The sequence below is a fragment of the Nesoenas mayeri genome (assembly GCF_963082525.1).
Source record: "Nesoenas mayeri genome assembly, chromosome: 2".
Taxonomy (NCBI): domain Eukaryota; kingdom Metazoa; phylum Chordata; class Aves; order Columbiformes; family Columbidae; genus Nesoenas; species Nesoenas mayeri.
The window spans coordinates 145,304,986-145,324,511 of NC_137543.1; the positions used below are offsets into that span (position 1 = coordinate 145,304,986).

General features: G+C 39.6%; 1 protein-coding gene across 1 annotated transcript in view; it reads left to right on the forward strand.

Annotated features, from left to right (window-relative positions):
- Positions 1–9,072: 9,072 nt before the first annotated feature.
- Positions 9,073–19,526, forward strand: part of KIAA1217 — a gene marked incomplete at both ends in the record, with an annotated part of 235,736 nt that continues 225,282 nt past the window's right edge. Inside the window, one exon of the mRNA XM_080364217.1 lies at positions 9,073–9,292. Coding sequence (XP_080220343.1) covers positions 9,073–9,292 — 220 coding nt within the window. The remainder of the gene's footprint in view (positions 9,293–19,526) is intronic.

Sequence of the window (19,526 nt, forward strand, 5' to 3'; positions counted from 1 at the left end):
TGCTCTGTGCTGCAGCCTTTTCAGGCTTAAGTGCTAGTGATTGGGACCATTTATTGTCATTTATGTAAATAAGGTAATGAATCATCAAATATGCAAAGTAGGATATTAAGTCATCTGCATAAGATCTCCAGAACATTCAGTCTGCACAAGTATGGGTAGATTGAAACCAAGACATGTCTTTCCAGATGGCTTGAGCATGTGAGGATGCACTGCCTGGGCTTTTTAGGGGAGTAGGGGTAAACTCAGATTACTTGATCTATCCCGTGGAGCTATATAAACACAAATAAATGGAGTTGCAGATTTCTTTACTGTTGTTTTAACAAACATGTTCATCTCTCCAGAGTTGCTCAGACAGCAAGGGGTTGAGCAGCTGACTGTTCATAGACAATTTACTCAAACCCCTGAAATCAGCATCATGGGGCACTTCTTACAGTGCTGTAAGGACAGTAAGTGACAGAAGGGATTGAATTCAACACCAGTCACTTGCAATTTTGACACAGATGAGAACTTCGTGCATCATATATATTGTACTGAGTTAAGTAACGCTGTGTAAAAAGCTTGCTGTAGTGTGATGATACACATCTTAACTTGAACTTACAGGAAAGACACTTTTAAAAAATTTTCTGTGGTGGTCAAAACCACACATGCAAAAATACAACTCCTACATTTTCTTCATTTGTCTCTCCACAAACATAAAAAAAAAATCACAGAAAACTGATCAAATTAATTTCTTGAAATATTCATTCTGAATATTCATTCTGAAGAAAAATTGCATTTCACAAATAGACAAATAAATTTTTGTTCTGTTGGAAGCTCCTGAGAAAAGGACACTGGATTGGTTTAACACTCTCTGTGCCTGTTTGCATTTTAGATAGCGACTCCACCTACTTACTTTTGCTTAAATTAAAAAAAAAAAAATAAATAAAATAAAGGTCCTAAAATGATTTCTGGTCTGAGTTGTTACTGTACATGATTTATAAAAAGTTCTGTATCTGCTTATTTGCCATCCCATTTCCACAGGCTTTTTGAGATTTTTCTTTACATCCACGGTCTGTGGTGGAAAAAGACTGTGATAGTCCAGCCAAGAGTGCCAGAGCTATGGCTCCTCCAGACAGCTATTCCTTCTCACCACCATCCTCAGAGAACAACCATTGTTTTCCCATTGTTCTGTTTTCTTTGTAGTTTGGCTCCTCCTTATAAGAGCATCCACTGCAGCCCCAGCTCAGGGGTGTTATCGGTGAGACTTGACTGATGAGGAATAGTTAAAATTCTTCATGTAGGATAGGAGTGGATTACCTGCACACCTGAAGTTTGTCTTCTGTTCAGTCACTTCTTCTACTTGCTTTTCCTATTTTGTTTGCCCATGTGAGCAATGTAGGATAAAAGAGGAATATTGAATATTGAAACTATAAGAATGGTTTATCTGTGTGTTGCCCATATGTGCAGGATTCTGTCAGTCAAGGACTGCATTTGTCTCGTGGCACATCCAGTCTGTTCCTGCTTCCTACCTGCTTCCTCTTCTCTTAATTCCAAGATTTTATTCAGACCATCATGTGGACTGATTTTTTGTAAGGCGTATTTTGTCTTCTGTAAAACTTTAAGCTTTCCATGTTGAATTGTTGGTGTTTTAATGCTCTTTATAAGGATCTTCTTTTATGACGTGGTGGTCATTTGAAAATGATGATGCAAAAAGCTAGAGAGGGCTGCATCTATGCTAAAACAAATTATTAATTAACATTAGGAACAAACATTTTCTCCAAAGTAAAATGTCAGTGTAGTGTTTTGTGTTGTTCCTCTCCTTCCCCTTTTTATAGTGGCAATAAAGACTCAGGCAGCCATAGTTTCACTTACATAATTTCAGAAGAGATTTTGAAGCTTGGGCACTTTTCTCTTTTATTAAAAAAATACCAACACTGTAAATTTGACAAAAGATATTTTTTGTGCACATCTTTAAAATGCTTTAAGAATCTGATGTGAAATAATTGTACATGTGGAAGACATTATTCATATGATACTAAACAATGAACTAATAATGGTAATGATCCACTGTGATTTATAGCTAAGGGGTATTCTTTTAAGAATGTATTGAGCCTAAGTCCTTATTTCATTTGACTAAAACACCAGAACAAGGGAAATAACTTTGAATTTGTATAAATTTTAGCTTTTTGTGTCATTACAGCCAACCAGTGTATGACCAAGAAGAGGCAAATCACAGAACACTGTTTGATAAAATTTAGCAATAATTTACATATGGAATAAACATTTGAATTTTGTATTCTTCTGTGAGTGGTTGATGTATAGAAAAAGGTGACATTCTGCAAGACAAATATTTGTTATGAGTTGCATGGGTTGCTGTTTGCAGCTTATTGCTCCTTCTGGAATTGCTTAGTGATTAACATCATCTCATTGGGATAATGTACCCAAGCCTGCCACCACAGTTGGCACCAAGTGGAAATCAGTGCAACTGTCTTGGCAGATAGTTCAAATGTTACTGGTTGTGTTTGCATGCAAATGTCCCACTGCTTTGTTCTTCTCCACCATCCGCCCATGGGTAGATGCAGTTACCTGTGTGCACATGTGCTTAGGCTTGTACAACCCTTTGAGGGGAAAGGAAACCAAGTGTGGTCCTCAAAAGGCACCCTGAGGACAGACAACACCAGGTGAGGGCTAGCAGTGATGTAACTATTCTGGTTTAGAAAAACTATAACCATGATATAGTTCAATAAGTGTAAACACTTTATTAGTAGGCCACAGACCTGTGTACAAAGTCTTCTATTTGCCTGAGAGGTCTTGAACCAAAGCCAAATACAAGATGCAGAAGTGATAGAATAATAAAGAAAATACATTCAGTCCTCACTGATGGTATTTCTGGTTTTGGAACAGAATGGGGTGTTCAGATTCTACAGCTGTAAAAATTTCTATCCTTAAGAAAGCTTTTGCTATGGCTTAATTTCCTAAAACTTGAAGAAAAATAATTAAACTGGGCCTGAAGTTTTGTGCTTTTTTGGTGTATGATGTTGGGGTTTTTTTGTTTGTTTTTGGTTTTTTTTGAGTCTTGGGGCTGAGATTAAATTTTTATGGCTGAGTAGTAAATCTCTGGAACAGGGTTTCCTGATAGAAATGACAACTCTGCTTTAATTATAGCATCTTCTAGGCAGCTATTATATTACAGCAGGACCCTTAACAGACTTTTCTTTTTAAGACCATATTAAAGAGTAACTTGCCATAATTACAGCTTGCTTTCTGCTGGGGAGTTCACCTGTCACTGAATGACTGACTAGGTTCCTTTTGCATGGTTTGTTTTTGCAGGAAGAATGTTCTTACATTTGTGTGAAATGTTTTTAAATGGGTCTCAATATATTGAATGTGAAACACCTTCTGTATTATGCAACTATTTCAGAAATCATATATGGAAAAATAAAACACTAGCACAGAGTTTTAGGAAAGCTTTAACATCTGCAAAATTAGCTTGTCACTAATTTTGCATGCTTCAGTTACTAGAAAATGTACCTCTATGAAACACTGAACTTTTTTTTATCGTATTACATACCTATCTGTGACTTGCATCTAAAATTTTTTTCATCACTGATCTTGTTCTTTTGCTGCCTATACATTTATTTCTCATTTCACGCTGAAAATGTTATGCCATCTGGTTACTTGCTCAATTTTGTAAAGAGAAGACTTCATTAATTTACGGTTTTAACTTCTGCACCTGCAACTTCCATTTACTCGTGTAGCAGTTGTTGCCTCTCAGTAGCTTAGAAACAGTCTGCTGAATTTGAAATATTTGGGTATGCATTCCTTCTTTCCTGCGAATGTCTCTTCTTTAGATAGTTGCAGGCCAAAATATGGCAGAGGATCTGGTGAGGCTGAGAAAACACTGCATCCTGAACTCCATGGCATCAGCTAACCACGCGTTCCTTGTTCCCATGCAAGGGATCCTCTCCCTTCCCCAGCTCTTTATGTGCGAATGTAAACTAGAACTTCATGTGTTCCCAAAAAAGGAAATTTCAAGCTTTGCAAGTGCTTTGTTTGGATTTATAACATCTCTAGTCGTGTTTCTTTTATCCCAGGGGGCACAACCGTTACTTAAGTTAATAGGAGTATAATAACCTATTTAATATGCTGTGGTAAAAATGCTGTCTGTTAGTGAACTCTTAACAAATTCTTGTTGTCATATTTCAGCAGTTATTTATTTTTCTATGCAGGAATGAGGAGACCTGTATTTTGAAACTAATAGGACATTGTTTTAAAGAGTGTATGGATGGTGTATGGTTACAAATATGTGATTATTCAAAAGCCTAGACTGCACTGTTGGTCCCTTACTATCAGTTTCTGCTGTGTGAGGCAGGGACAGAGTCTATTCACTCTCTCAAAGCACTAGAAAACTTCACACACGGCTTCACAAAAACCTGACAAACAGAACTACTTTTTCATTAATGCTATGTTACATCAATATGATGTCTTACCTAGCTGAAGTTGGCTGGCTGAAATCTAAGGGAAAAGGGGTTGAGTTTGTTTTGGGTTTGTTTTGGTTTGGTTTGTTTTTTTTGGTTGGTTGTTATTTGGTTTGGTTTGGTTTTGTGTTGTTTTGGTTTTTTAAGTAGTTCAAAGGAGTACCTCAGGCTTCAGAAAGCCTAAGACCTGATGAAAGGCTTGCTGCCTGGGGAGCTTCATTAGGAACCTGTGGTGGAGGGTGTGGGGTGGCAGGGAGGGACATACCCTGCAGCCGGAGAGAGCCCAGGGCTTCAGAGGAGTTGGGGTGGGCAAAGGACCTCTGCCATTGGGATGCAGGTGGTGGGGAGCTGGCAGCAAACCTGGGCTGCATGCTTTTGTGCTGTTTCATCCCATGAGTTAAGCGATTTACAGTGTCTAGATCCAGCCCAAAACACAATAAGCAACCTGGGCTTAAGTTTTTGTGTGGTTGTGGGTTGTTATTTTGTTTGTTTGCTTGGTTGTTTTTTTGAGGGTTTTGTTTGTTTGTTTTTGAGAGAGGCTTGATGCTCATGTCTGGAATCACCAGCTTCACATCTCAGAGCCTTTAAGAGAAACAAACAGTTAAGACCTTTTTGAGAACATCGTGCCACAGATAGCAAGAGGCTAAAAGGGAGTAATGACAGAGGGAGGAATCACAGAATGTTATGGATTGGAAGGGACTTCAAAAGATCATCTAGGCCAATCCCCCTGCTGGAGCAGGAACGCCTAGGTGAGGTCGCACAGGAACATGTCCAGGTGGGTCTTGAATGTCTCCAGAGAAGGAGACTCCACAACCCCCCTGGGCAGCCTGTTCCAGTGCTCTGTCACCCTCACTGAGAAGAAGTTTCTTCTCAAATTTAAGTGGAACCTCTTGTGTTCCAGTTTGAGCCCATAGCCCCTTGTCCTATAATTGGTTGTCACTGAGAAGAGCCTGGCTCCATCCTCGTGACACTCACATTTGTATATTTGTAAATATTAATAAGGTCACCCCTCAGTCTCCTCTTCTCCAGACTAAAGAGACCCAGCTCCCTCAGCCTTTCCTCATAAGGGAGGTGCTCCACTCCCTTAATCATCTTTGTTGTCCATCCTCCAAGAAGTGGCACTTGGGCATGGGGTTGTTTAATTTCTAGGACATTGAAGAAAGAAGGTTGGGCATGTACTGGTGGACAGATTTAAAGATGTTGAAGCATCCAGATTATAAATAGGCTTTGAATATATTTTGACAATACAGAATCACAGAATGGTTGAGATGGGAAGGCACCTCTGGAGATCCCCTAGTCCAACCCCTAGCTCTGGCAGGCTCAGCTACAGTGGGTTGCTCAGGGCTGTGCCCAGTCGTGTGTTGATTATCTCCAAGGATGGAGGTTTTGTGACCTCTCTGGTCAACCAGTGCCAGTGTATGACCACCCTGGCTGAAAAACAAACAATAACAACAGCAACAAAAAACACAAACCAAAACAAAACCAACCAAACCAAAAACCAACAACAAAACCCCACACCACCACCAAAAAAAGCTTTTTTATATATTTAAATGGAATTTGTTGTATTTCAGTCTGTTCCCATTGCCTCTTGTCCTCTCTGTGGGCACAACTGAGAAGAGCCTGGCTCCATCTCCTTTACTCCCCCATCAGGTGTTTGTACACACATAAGAATCATAGGATCATAGAATGTCCCAAGTTGGAAGGGACCCACAAGGATCATCAAGTCCAACTTCTGTCCCTGCGTATGAGAACCCCAAAATAGACACCATGTCTAAGGGTGTTGTCCAGTCACTTCTTGAACACTGTCATGCTTGGGGCCATGACATCTCCTTGGGGAGCCTGTTCCGGTGCTCCACCACCCTCTGGGTGAAGAACCTTTTCGTAATGTCCAACCTAAACCTCCCCTGGCACATCTTCCTGCCATCCCCTTGGGTCCTATCATTGGTCATCAGAGAGAAGAATTCAGCACCTGCCTCTCTTTCTCCCCTTGTGAGGAAGCTGTAGACCTCAATGAGGTCTCCTCTCAGTCTCCTCCAGGCTGAACAAACCAAGTGACATAAGGCTACCCCTGACCTTTCTGTCCTGAAGGCTCAACAGTCCCATCTCTCTCAGCCTCTCCTCACATTACATAATACCATTAAGCTCCTGATTGCTCTTCGGGCACCAAGATGTTACTGAAACTGGTTGTCTGTGACTGACTAGAGTATTCTGGGCATTTCACGTGTTTGAGGAACATGTTTGATTCACCCCATTTCTTTGTGGCTTTGTCTCTGCTGTGAGACAGAGAGCTTCTTCCGTGCCAGAAATAAATGTCGATCAAGATGTTGCTGCTGTCTCAATGCAGAAGTGTCACCTTGATATCTGAATGTACAAGACTGGACAAGGGCCCCTGCTTTTCCCATCAGAAGCAGATGTACAACATCTCTGTTTTCCCATCTCTTGTTGCTATGTTACTATAGAGAGAGCCTTAGGAAAAACTTGAATTCATGATGTCCTTGCTTTGCTTAGAAATGAAATTATTTTAAGTTTGTTGGTAACATGACCATCTGGTTAGACTCCTGCTTCACAGATGAGGCTGCTCTTTCCAAGAGGACCCTGTGCTGAGGCTGCTCAGTTTGGGTGAATGTGCAATATGCAGTAATGTCAGTAGAATTTTGCCTTAGCAGTATTGATTTGAAAACCGAAACACCATAGTTTATGTTGCCAGAGCTGGATTTTATATCACAGTTGTCCTGTGTTTGGGAGAATTAAAATATGTCCATGCAGTATCAGAGGAATTATTATCACTGCTTAAAAACTCGTCTTAAGCACAGAGTATTTGCTTTTGGTAAAGAAATCATAGTGGATGTTCTTCAAAATAACTGTTTGCAAGAGTCCAGGACCTTTAGAGGAAATGACAGTACAACTGAGCTCTCAGATATTTGTCTTTCACTTCTTCACCTCCTTCTTCACTCATTGCTCACTCCAGTTATGTGATTAACTCTCTCTGTTCCTGTTTCAGTCCTGCTTCTGTTCTCCATCTTCTGCATGACCTGCTGTGCCTGAGCGCTGCTAATCAGGACAGAGTTACTCTCCTGTCTGTCAAGTCCCTTGTTGAGAGTTGAAGTCCTCCCACTCACTTAGAGCTCCTACTGTGTTGATAAAATAATATGCAGAATATTATCAATATCATGGCAAGGCTTGCTGTATTGCACTTAATCTGTCCCATTCTTGATGTGGCAATAGACAATATGCTTTATAGATGAAGCATAAACAATTACCTCTTTAATGTGACATTCTTGAAAAAATATGGAAATAGCATGCAAAAGTATTTTACTGCATTGCACAATTGCCATCTCAGAAAATGAAGAATGTCTGTAATAATTTACTTATGTTTTCCTGTTGTTTTGCTTGTTAGGCATTTATCCTAAGTAACTATTAGTTCTTTAGCTCTGGTAGTATTGATTTGCTTGTGTTTGTTCTAACTTTGAAATAAAATGGCCTCTCGTACATATTGATACTCATTGGTACAACATACTGGTTGCGTGGGATATTGAGGAATACCTTTTAAAATTCAGTGTGAAGATATTACTGTAACTGTAGCTGTGATGTTTTCTCTGGTTTACACTGTGGGGTTTTTTTTTTTTAGAAGTTGTTTGCAAAATTATGGTGAATGACATTTTCTTTTCATGTGACCAAGTACTCTGAGTCTTGGCAGTGCTCACAACCACAGGGCTGGCAGAAAAAGTTAGGTAGACTTTGCCTAGGCAGTTTCAAAGAAAAGCACCCAGGAACTGAGGTTTAAAATAGCATAGCCTGAGGTCAGGAATTTTTTCTTTGGAGAGTCAGTAAAGAACACGGTTATCTGTAGTGTGTAAGAATCCAGGGGATTTTTATGTGTATATGTACCAGTTAAAGAAGCAAGTATAATGGGCAATAGTCTGTGCATTGTTGTTTCTTAAGCAATGCCAGTTCATAATAAGACATTTGGGCCATTTTTCAAAAAGATGTGCTATTCACTGTCAATCCTTCATTTATTTTGGTGAGTTAGAAAATATAGTGGTAGGAGAATATGCATCATTCCAATTTAAGCTCGCACCATGCTTAACTCAAAGACAAATGGATTCTTGATGTTAGGCGTTTACCATATAGTGCTGAAGTGGTGTGGTTTTGGCACATGATGAAGAAATCTGCTTAAAGAAGAAAGCAATTATTTTAGAGAGGGGGTTGGGAGAGGAATGCAAGAAGGTCCTGTGCGGAGGTAACCCCGCACCTGGGTGGTTTTTCACCTTGTACCTGCGTAAATGGGACATTCCCCTTTGGCTCCGGCGCTGCCCTGCTGGGGGCTTGATACCATCCCTAGAAGAGCATCTGCTCCCCACGGTGCAGTGGGGACACAGCGCTGCAGCAGAATCATCTGTTCTACCCCAGCACACATTTACATTCCACAGGTCTGGGAAACTGTCTGCGTGACCACCCAACGCCTGGTGTTTAAAACTGATGGGACTGGCAGCACAGCACTTCCCATCCAGCTGCGCTGCACACGCCGGCTCCCCAGCCTCTGTGCTGGAAAGTGAGCTGGGAAGGATTTTTTTAGAAATTGCTTTTGAAGCAGGTACATTCCTGCACAGGCACAATGTCCAAACCCTCTCGCTTGGCTCGACCTTTGTCAGCTAATACGGCTCCTAAATCGTCTTTATCTAGGAAAGAAGATTTTAACAGCCGATCACGAAAAATTAGGCTCAGTGAAAAGATTTTGAGAGCTGGCAGTGAAGGAAACCTGGTTAAACAGCATCAGCAAGAGCAGGTGGAAATCACAGAAGTGCTTGTGCCACGGAGGGCTCCTTTCCTGAAAGGTAACCGGTTATTTCATGCTGCAAAAGAAATAATCAAATGCATTTGCAAATGCTGCCTTTTTAATAAACCCCAGACTTCAATTATTGTAGAATAGGAGGTGTGTATGCATGTGTGTGTGTCTGTGTATTGTTTCTAAATGACAGATTCTGATACACAAAGCATTTATTTTGAAAATAAAAGGACTCAAAACATTTTTGTTGTTCGTTTGTGGCTGGGTGCTGTATACAAGCTAAAAACATTGGTCTGTCAAAGTGATAAATCACAATCTTTTACAGTCTAAATGTGACCATGTATTGTGAAGCTTTATCTGAAATGATAATTTAAAATTATTAGCAAGCATGAGAAAGATTAAATAATGTGAGAAAATAGACATCAGTGCAGACACAGAATCTAATTCAACCTTGCAAGTGAAACTCCTGTTGGTGGATCCTAAGAGAGCTGTGAGTTGATTTCTTGTATAAAAACTAAACAGATCAAGTGTATTTGGAAAAGCTTATATGCTTTCAGCATGCAAACAAATGGGGAGGATAATATAAGATTACAATCTGCTTTCACTGATCTGTTAAGCAATGGGCTGCAGGAATATTACCATTGTCTCTTTTTAACTTAGTTTTTGCGACAGTGCTCCTTAGAACTACATTTGAAAGTAGCCATTTAGTCTGGTAAAAAATGAGGGCAAGTTACCATACTATTAGGAAATAAAAGTAGTAGTATTCTAATTTGACTTTTAATAGGTTTTATATTTAAACATGAATGAGATGCAGAATCTTTTCTATCCAGAATAGAAATTGCTGCCCACCCTCCCCCCCAACTAAACCCGTAGGAAAAAGAAGTGTGAATCATAGATCTTTGTAACTTGAAACTCTGTATTTTCATTTCACATACATCCAAGGTAACAGCTTTTATTCCTGGCTAAATAAGTTTTAAAAGAACTTTTTTTTTAATGCAGTATGACTTTTATTATTTCGCAAAGAAAGGAGAGGTGGTGACACCTAATCTTACTCAGGGAGAGGGATGATCTGTTTGTTTCTACAAAGGAAACTGGGTCTGAAGCACTTTATCAAAGGCAGAAGAGAGCAAACAGAAAAACTGGAGGTGGGAGGGCTTAGACTTCTGGTCTCTCTCACAGACCTTCTTGCTTATTTAGCGATGTAATGTGGAAACTAATTTTTGATCTTGTGATGTATGCAGTAAATTAAAACTTTTATTCCAAAAAAAGCAGATGTACGAGTTTTTCTGCCCAGATAAACAAATATTTATTGATGCTCTAGTAAATGATGCTTCCCATCAAGTTTTATAAACTTTGAAAGCTTCCATAGAAAACTCTGTAACAGTAGGGTTTTCACCAAGTTAAATGTTTTTAAACAGTAGTTTGTCCCATTTTTGTTCTCTTATTTATTTGTTGCCTTGAGAAAAGGAAATTATGTGGGATTTACAGAATAGCAAGTGTGCCCTTTTAAGGGATGTGATTTTTACGGAGCTCTTGGGGCCTGCTTTTACTGGTTTATTTAGATGTTTTGGGGCTATATAATGCTTTGCAACTAAAAGCAAGGGTTGTACTCACTGCTTAGTGTTTTCGGTGAGATTTCTCTAAAAGAAAAACCTAGTGGCTATCAGTAGTGCTGCAGCCTAGCATGCACTTCTAGTATTTATAGCATTACGCTTACTGTTTTCTGGAGCATGAATTAATCCCTGTTATGTACTGGCTGTCTGCAGTGGGATGATTTGTGTACATTGGACAATATGTTACTGCAAGAGATGATGAAGAACAAATATTGATACTTCTGAAGTGAGAGTATTATAAGGGTGAAGGAAATGCAGAATATGTGGCTTTTCTCTGAAAATGGGACTGGCTGGGTAGCCCCCAGTGGACACTAAGCTTTGGCCAAAAGTGTTTTGGAAGATGTTTGTGAGAAGCGGGTGTAGAACTGGATGCTCAAGGGGCAGCAGCTATGGCAGAAGCCAAAAGAAAGAGTGAAGGTACAGGAGCCACGGGGCAGTGCCCCGGGAATGAGACTGAGTACGGCAAGAGAGCGCAAGCAGCAGCCAGAGGGTGTTTGAGTGCTTGTGAAGAGGAAAAAAGAGAAAGTGAGAGAGGTGCCAGAGGGCTGGTATGGGCTGGGTGTGATGCCTGAAATAGTGGTGAGAGGAGACTGAGGGCTCCCATGGGAAGAGGACTGGGGTTTGGAGACGAAAAAATGGCAAAGGAGGATTCAATTTTGTGAACGGGTGGGTTGGAAGGGCTGAGATGGGGAAATAAGAACAAGATCTTCCGTCAGGTGGGGAGCAGGGTCCTGAACAACCTGATGTGGAGGGTGCGGTCTGTTTGACCCACCTTAATCTGTTGCCATGTGATGCCATGTTGCCATGAAAACCCGTGGCCAAGTGTGTGCATTACCCCTTCAAACCCCCCTCTATCCACAAGAGAACAACCTGCAACCAAATGACTTATTCCTGCCGGTGAGCTTTGCATGTCATCGTGAGCAACACAATGGCATTTCTGGTTTCTCTGAAGTTCTTTTATATTAAAACCAGAGAGATAACATGACTGAATGGTGTCGACAGACAGCAATCCAGCAAACTCAGTGCTTCACAGATAGGAAATACAAAATTGCAGTTACACTTTTAATGGGACTATAAAGCATGATGATTCATTTTCATTATGATCGTATGTTGGGTTTTTTTAATACAGGATCCTTGCCTTGCCTTGTGCATGTGATGGATTTTGCTTAACCAATAAGTTGGATTGTGTGGGCAGCTTGTGGCAGAGAGAGATGAAGGCCTTATAGGTAAAGCCATTAAAGGTAGGAGTGGGTGTCTCTGCCTCTGCCACAGAGCTGTGTGTGGTATCAGCCCTACTGCCTCAGCCTTCACAGGGAAACGCTGGTTGTGTGGATTTACTTCTTGGTTTAGTTTTTGGATGTGCAAGTCTGAGCCCATGGGTCTGATTTTGCAGTCCTGAACACACACAGCAGAAGCTGAAGTCAGTGTCAGCTGTGATTTTATTGCATGAAGTGCTGTCTAATACAAAGGACTAAAAAGGTCATCTTGTACTTAAATGTTGCTCCTCACCTGAATTTAATGAACATCTTTGACCATAATTGCTCTGGATACCAGCTTCTCATCTCACTAAAAAAGGGAGGAAGGGGTAGAATAAGGTCCTTGTTTTACAGGGACTGTTGTGAGAATGGCATTTCACAAGTATTTACCTACTTGAATACAGTAATGAGGAATACTGAGGTCCAGGCTGCAAAATGTGTTGCTTGGCCTTCAAACCAAGGTCTCACAAGCATGTGGTATGTTAACCCAAAATCCACATCCAGGATAGTTAAGACAAAGTGTTTGGTACTCTGAGTGTGAAATTAGTCCTGTTCATTTTGTGCAGAGGAGATGACAGCCCATGTGCATGTGGGGTGCGAAACAGGGTGGCCGAAACAGTCTGAGTTTTGGTGTTTCCCGCCTGGCAGGTGACTATCTTTGCAAATTCAACATAATTTTAGGATTTGCTGGTTTGAAATAAAAATGGAGATAGGCAAACCTTTCATTTTTCATTCTCTCTTTCAAGACTGAATCAATTAAAATATGATTTTTTCACCTCTGGGATATGCTACTGATAGGAGAGCTTTATGAATTTCTGCCATCCATGCTTTCCTCCAAGAAAAGCAGAGAATATACTAATGACTGTCTTTTCAATTTCATTTCTCTGTCCTATTTTATTGAATTTTGATATTTGCTTTATTATTTGGCTTCACATCGTTCTACTTTGCTTTATTTTTCACTCTGTTTTTTCCATTAGATTTTCCTCCCCAGTTTCTCCTCTGCACTTTACTTTGCAGATCATGGTAACTGGAATGCAAGGCCGATACTTTTAGACTAAAACTCTTGGTATCTCGTATTCGATTGGATCCAAAACTAGACTGAACCGGTTTGCCCCATCCCTAGTTATTAGAAAGGGGCCAAAGGACTTCAGGAGTATAGATGGATTATTATCTATGGGCTCTTTATGAAAAATGAGCAATAACAGCACAAAAAAAAATGAATTCTGTTTTCCACATTTTATGACAAACTTGAGCATAAAAATGACTATAAAATCCATGTTTGTATTACTAATTATCTCCAAGCTTGTTGCAGCTTTTAAATAAAGAGATCATGGGCAAAGTTTGGAAATTATTCCTTCTGACATTCAAGTAATATCTATGGTATTTTTAAGGCCAATGAGTTTATCTGTCAGGAACTTCGATTTCACAGCATTTCCTGGCAGAGATGTACGTACAGATACAGAACACATGTGGGATTAAGGTTTACCCTTCCAAGGAAGCTCATTATTAAAAGAATAGCAAAGCAAAGAATGGTTGTATTTAGCCTAAAGTAGTTTTGTTTCCTCTGCAACTGTTTAAGATTCATCAAGACAGAGAACAGAGATCTTATAAGTACTCGTATATACTAATGTTCATTGTCTCACAGATATAATGCTAGCCATCTTTTTTACTGCCAATACCATTTTTTTTCCTTTAAAATGCAGAGTTTTTATTACAATCTTAAATAAAAAAACCTGAATTTTTACTGTCTTTTACAGTAGTCTGAAAAACTGTAATGAAGCTACGGTTGGTACCAGATATGTGCATCCTAATACTATTAATTGTTCACAATTTCGAGCTTGAGACACATAGATTTGCAAGTTGATAAGGAATGTATTATTTATTTTTAGTATATTAATATTAGGAACAAATATCATGGACCATTAGATATCAAATTACAAAACAAATCTAGATAAAAACTTTTCAAGCTGGAAAAGAACATTATTAAAATAACTCTTGGCATTTACAATTGCATTGTGGAAACAGGGATCAGGTATGCAACAACAGTGATTCTCTCATTGCCTGTGTACATTTATTTCTATAGCTGTTGATGTATGACATTACCTGGAGGATGAATAGGGCAACTGAACATGCTTCCTTCCAATTAAGATTATGCAGTATATAAACTGGAGTTATGGTTATTGAAAACTGAATGTCCAGACATTTGTGTAGGTAACGAATGATACAACAGTCTCTTATTTGCTATGAGATCATGACTCAGACCCAGGCATAAAGTATACTTTAGCTGTTTTTAAGCATGATTTCCCACAAAAATTGGGCATGTCGAAACACCCTGGCAGGCTTTCCTTCATTGGTAACCTTTTTACCCATTATCTGAATTTGTGCAATTATGATGGAGAAGTAACTGTCTCAAAAATACTGCATTTCTGTGATATACTGTATACACTGTGTGCTGTATAGGGTACTATGTTCTGTACCTGTCAAATACTACAAGTCTATCTCTTTCTATAATTTTGTGGAAAGTTGCTGGCTAGGTGGAAAAGGAAGACCTGATTAATATGATGTTCAGAGAAAACCTGCAGCGCACGCTCAACTCTTCTTACACATCAGAGAGTTCACGTGTGAGTGAGACCCCATGCACACCACACAGAGACAAGCTCAGGTTGTAGCTCACAGCTCAGACAATTCACCAGAGAGGCAAATTCAGACTGTGGAGGAGACTGCTTGAATTCTGATGGAAAGTTTTTGGAGCTGAATGCGTGCTGAAACCTAAGCGTAATTCAGTTTATGAAGTCAATAGTCAATCACAGAGAAAAAACAAAAGGTGCGTTGGAAACAAGGTTGCAGTAGTCACACTGCCCACAGAACTATTTTTCAATTGGAAAAGCGTATCCACTTTGAAATCTCTCTGTTTAGGACCTGGAAGAATTGGAAGGAAAGCTCTACACATCCTCTTGGGAAGCTCAAAATATTCTGTTTCTTATACTATAAGGGCTAATAAAATGGGATGGGAAAAACTACACCAGTTCCCCTCACAACTCAAGAAAAGATTAAACCATCTAGATGAGGGAATTATGGAGAGGCTACAATTTTGGGGAAAATTAGGTATAATTTGCTTGAAGATTTATTTTTCTTTAATTTGTGTATCTCTGAAATCAGTCAGAAGGTTTGAAGTTTAGAATAAATTAAGGAAATGAACAGGTGGTACAGGCTGTAGGTACTTAAGTGTTCCCCATTAGCAGATCCCTGTTCCATAACTTAATGTATAAATTTCACTTTGTCATATGTAGGATGTAAGTATATATTTCATTTAGAATATATAACTTTGTATGTATATATGACATCTACAATGGTTTAAGAGTATAGCGCACTATTTAAGTGCCATGGCTGAATTTGAACCATAGTATTTCAGTGTTAGAGGTTTCAATAGATACCATTCAAATAGTACCAGTTAAATCTGGACTAATCTTGCAAAATTAGGATGGGAAGACTCAAAAATACTAGTCCAGGCAGTCAAAAGGCCAATTCAAGTCTGGTTGTTTCTGCAAAATATTTTTTTTTGCCCAGAACTGACTCTTTAAATTGAATCTGTATAATTTTTTTAACGTGTCCTGTTATCAAAACAACTTATAGAGTTTTGAACTGAAACCATAACTTCCAGATGTATGCCTTTATTTAATGCTGTGGATATTCTAGTAGATTAAAATGTTACTTATGAGTTCAGTTTTAGTAAGTTTATCTGTGTGACATCAAGACAGGAATTGTTCTACACTTGTTTGAAAGTGAGAAGAACATCATGCAAATATGATAAAAAGAAACAGTAATGCCTATGTATTTAATATCCTTTGTACTTGATATGAATTTGGATTCTAAGGTATCTCAGAGGACTCTGGTAAGTCTGCTGGTGAAAACACGTCTCGGTATCCACACACAAACAGTGATGCTGATGGAAGCTTTGGCATCACTGAGCTCCTGAAGAGTCCCGTTGCCGCCCACCTGAGTCTCTCAGGGTAGCCCGTGTCTCCTCTGCAGTGGGATTTTCAAAGCTGGATGCTATACTTCATCATTAAGTGGAATGGAAGGATTATGTTACATTCCTTGCAGACAAATATTTGTAAATACTAGTGCAAGAACAGTTTTTGCATGTTGGCATGGTAATGTTTTAAGCTTCTGATTAATGCCTAGAGCCATTTTTGCTGTTAGTCATCTTTTCAGTCTTCTGGGCATTTACAGGGTTTCCCCTGTGCAGGAAAGATGATCATCTGAGCTGATCTTGATTCCTAAATTCTTTCTTGTGCTTTAAGGGTAGGCAAAAAATCGGCCCTTTTCAAATCTTCTGGTATCATTCAGAGTGAATTCAGATAAATATTAAGAACACAGGACTTTACATCAATTATTAATAGTTTTTTGGAGTGCCCTAGGATGAGATTCATTAGACCCAGCACACTGTTCTTTTCCATTCCTTCTCTGCTTAGATTAATTACAGAGGATGCGTGGTAACAGCTGACTCTCTTAGTGAAATCTGGTAAGAGAAAGGCATTCAAAAGGCTGCTTTCCCATGCCATGTGTTTAAAACTGTCTTCTCCCACTGAGTAATGGATCAATTTTTGCTCTTCCTCTGGCTACTAAGTCATTTATGCAATAAGTCGTCACCCAGGCCTGCTGCTCATTCTAATCAAAGGGAGAAAACTCAGGGCCCACTCATGATTTCACCTTTTTTTCTCTCTCCAGAAAAAAAAAAAAGGGTGAGGGGGAAAGCAGCAAACATGAAAAATCAAAATATCTGGAGTGCACAGCTAGTTGGCTGGACATATCTAGATATTTAAGAACAGAAAAGGTTGTACTACTGTTGGGGAGTGCGTCGTTTTTTATATCTATCTCCTGCTGAAACAGGCTGTGGATGTGTCCTGGTTTAGATAATACTTATCTTGAGCCTGATACTTGGAGTTTTATTTTTGCTGTGGCCTGGACGTAAGAGTAGCATCCTGGACAGTGAAAACTTTGGAGGGAGACCTCCTTAACCTCTTGTCTTCCAAAACTTGGATTCATCTGCAGCATCTAGATGCGAGACAGACTTAATTCAGTTGTTTGAAATCAGATTTTGTAAGCACCTCTTGTTGGAAAACACAGGAAAGGAGGTTTAGGCAGAGCAGGTGAGGCTGCAGCCCCGCTGTGGGAGCTTCAGACTGGCGGCATCTGGGCCGTAACCTTGCAGGACCTGAGCTGGCGGTTAGGACCTGGAACGTTTGTCATTTCCTTTTGAGGCTTTAGATTTATCTTTGACGATGATGTTCTGCCTGGCTGGAGATGCTCCCTCTGCCCCATTACGTATGGTTTCCAGTGCCCAGCAGTCAGGATCTGTCTCTCTTTCAAATCTCAGTTTTATTAGGGCAGGGGACAAATACCAGGAATAGCTTTGGTGTGGATTATTGAATAGCATCTCAAGGGGTTAAAATTAGCCCAGAAGTTTGAGGTAAAAAACATTTTCAATGCAACAAGGCCTGCGCTGCCCCAGAAGTTACTATTTTTTAACATAGATTTGCCAGTGAAGCCATGAATGCATAGTAAATAACCTCTTACACATGCTGGACATTCCAGGCAGTACTAAAATAATTCATTCAATTCATGCACTACCCATGTAAACTCACATGTAGCACTTGGCCATTTTCCAGTCCCCGTGTCTCAGGGTGCAGTGTGCTTTTTGTACTGGCCACGTGGACACTTCATAATCAACTGAGGCTCATCTGCAATCTTCCTTGTGCTTCTTGTTTTTACAGTGTATACAGCCATGTGATCCAGTTTATCTCTGTGCTGATTTACCTCTTATTACCATTTAATCTCAGCTCAGATAATTATGTTTCCTGTTCTCAGAGCTCGGAGAGCTGAGGTATCATGTGGAATGCCAGGCTGACAGCAGCAGTACTCACTGACCTCGTCCTTTGCGGGGATCTCCAGCTCACAGCCCCACATTCTGCAGTGGCTGCATTGGCACCGAAATATCCCTTACACATCTGTTAAATGTTTTATCTTATTTGTCATCCAAAATTAGCCCAGCATAGTGCTAATGGTATAGGTTTTCATTAGTGGAAGGAAATCTGTCAGTGAGGGGCCATTCTGTTGCTACTTCATAGAGACTGGTGGAGCAGGTGGCATTTGGGCACGTGTGTATGGGATCACAGTTGCCTCTCAATATCTCTGTATTGGTTCTTGAGTTGAATACAAGACCCACGAAGGATCAGAGGTTGCAGTGAGGTTTCAATCTCCTTTTTCTTCTGCTCTGGGAACCTTCTGCTGTGTTAATATCCTATATAACACAACAGAAGTAATAGATGGCATGATGGAGGATACTAAAATAGCTCTGGAACAGAATCCTTAGATATTGAAAGTATTATTTGCTTTATAATCTCAAGCTAAAAGTGGAATGGTTGCATACCTAACCAAGAAATCAGTTAAAAGGTTTTCATCATATATAGCTAAAGTTAAAACAGTGACTTGGTAATTTCACCTGAAAGCTACAATGTTTTCCCATTGCCTGAGGAATGTGTTTAAATGAATTTACTCTCTTAGTTTTATAAGTCTATTTTTTTAAATATCATCAATTGATGTGTGTCATGGCATGTAAAGTCAATAGAAGTGCAAACAGTACTTGTGTCAGGTAAGCTAGTTCTGTATTTTTACAGGAGTTCAGAGGCTTATCAATCGTACAAGTATTTCTTCATGACAGATATCTCTGTTCTATGTTCTTATAAAATCAAAAGCATAGCAAAGACAAGTTTAAATTACATAAATATTTTTGGGTTGTTTTTCCATGGTCTGGCAAACTTGTCATTGCTAGAAATTGTAACAGGGTTCTGGAGAGTGATTGTAATTAATCCACTGCCATACTTGTCTTCACAACTGGTGAAATTAGGGTATAGTCATACTTCTCATCAGGGCAGCTGCTGCTGGTTAGTCCTATAGTTTGTAGCAGACAAAACAATTCCTTCCTGCTTGACTGGCAAGTTATTTTAATGCAGTGTAGATGCAGGATCTCAGTGGTGTTCCTAGCTGCATGAAATCCCCTTTGGTACCTTGCTGACATGACCTCCTCAAACGTAAGGCTGATCTTGTTGCTTGTTCTGGGTATATTGGGGTAGCTCTAGGCCATGGAGCTGCTCCCTGAAATCATCTAGGAGCTTCGTTTACCAGTATCCTCCTGTTCTAAGGACTAGGGGCTAGTGACAATAGCCTTAATCTCTCATTTTACTTGTGCTAAATCTATACTATGTATCCAGAGATAAAAATGGTGGCCTGTAGTCATCTTCTTTATTTAGTAATTCCTGTTCAGCCTTGCATGAAAACTGTAATTTTTCCAGAAGTCAAAATGGACTGCATTTTTTTTTTTTAGTCAGCTAATCACTGCAAATGCAGAAAA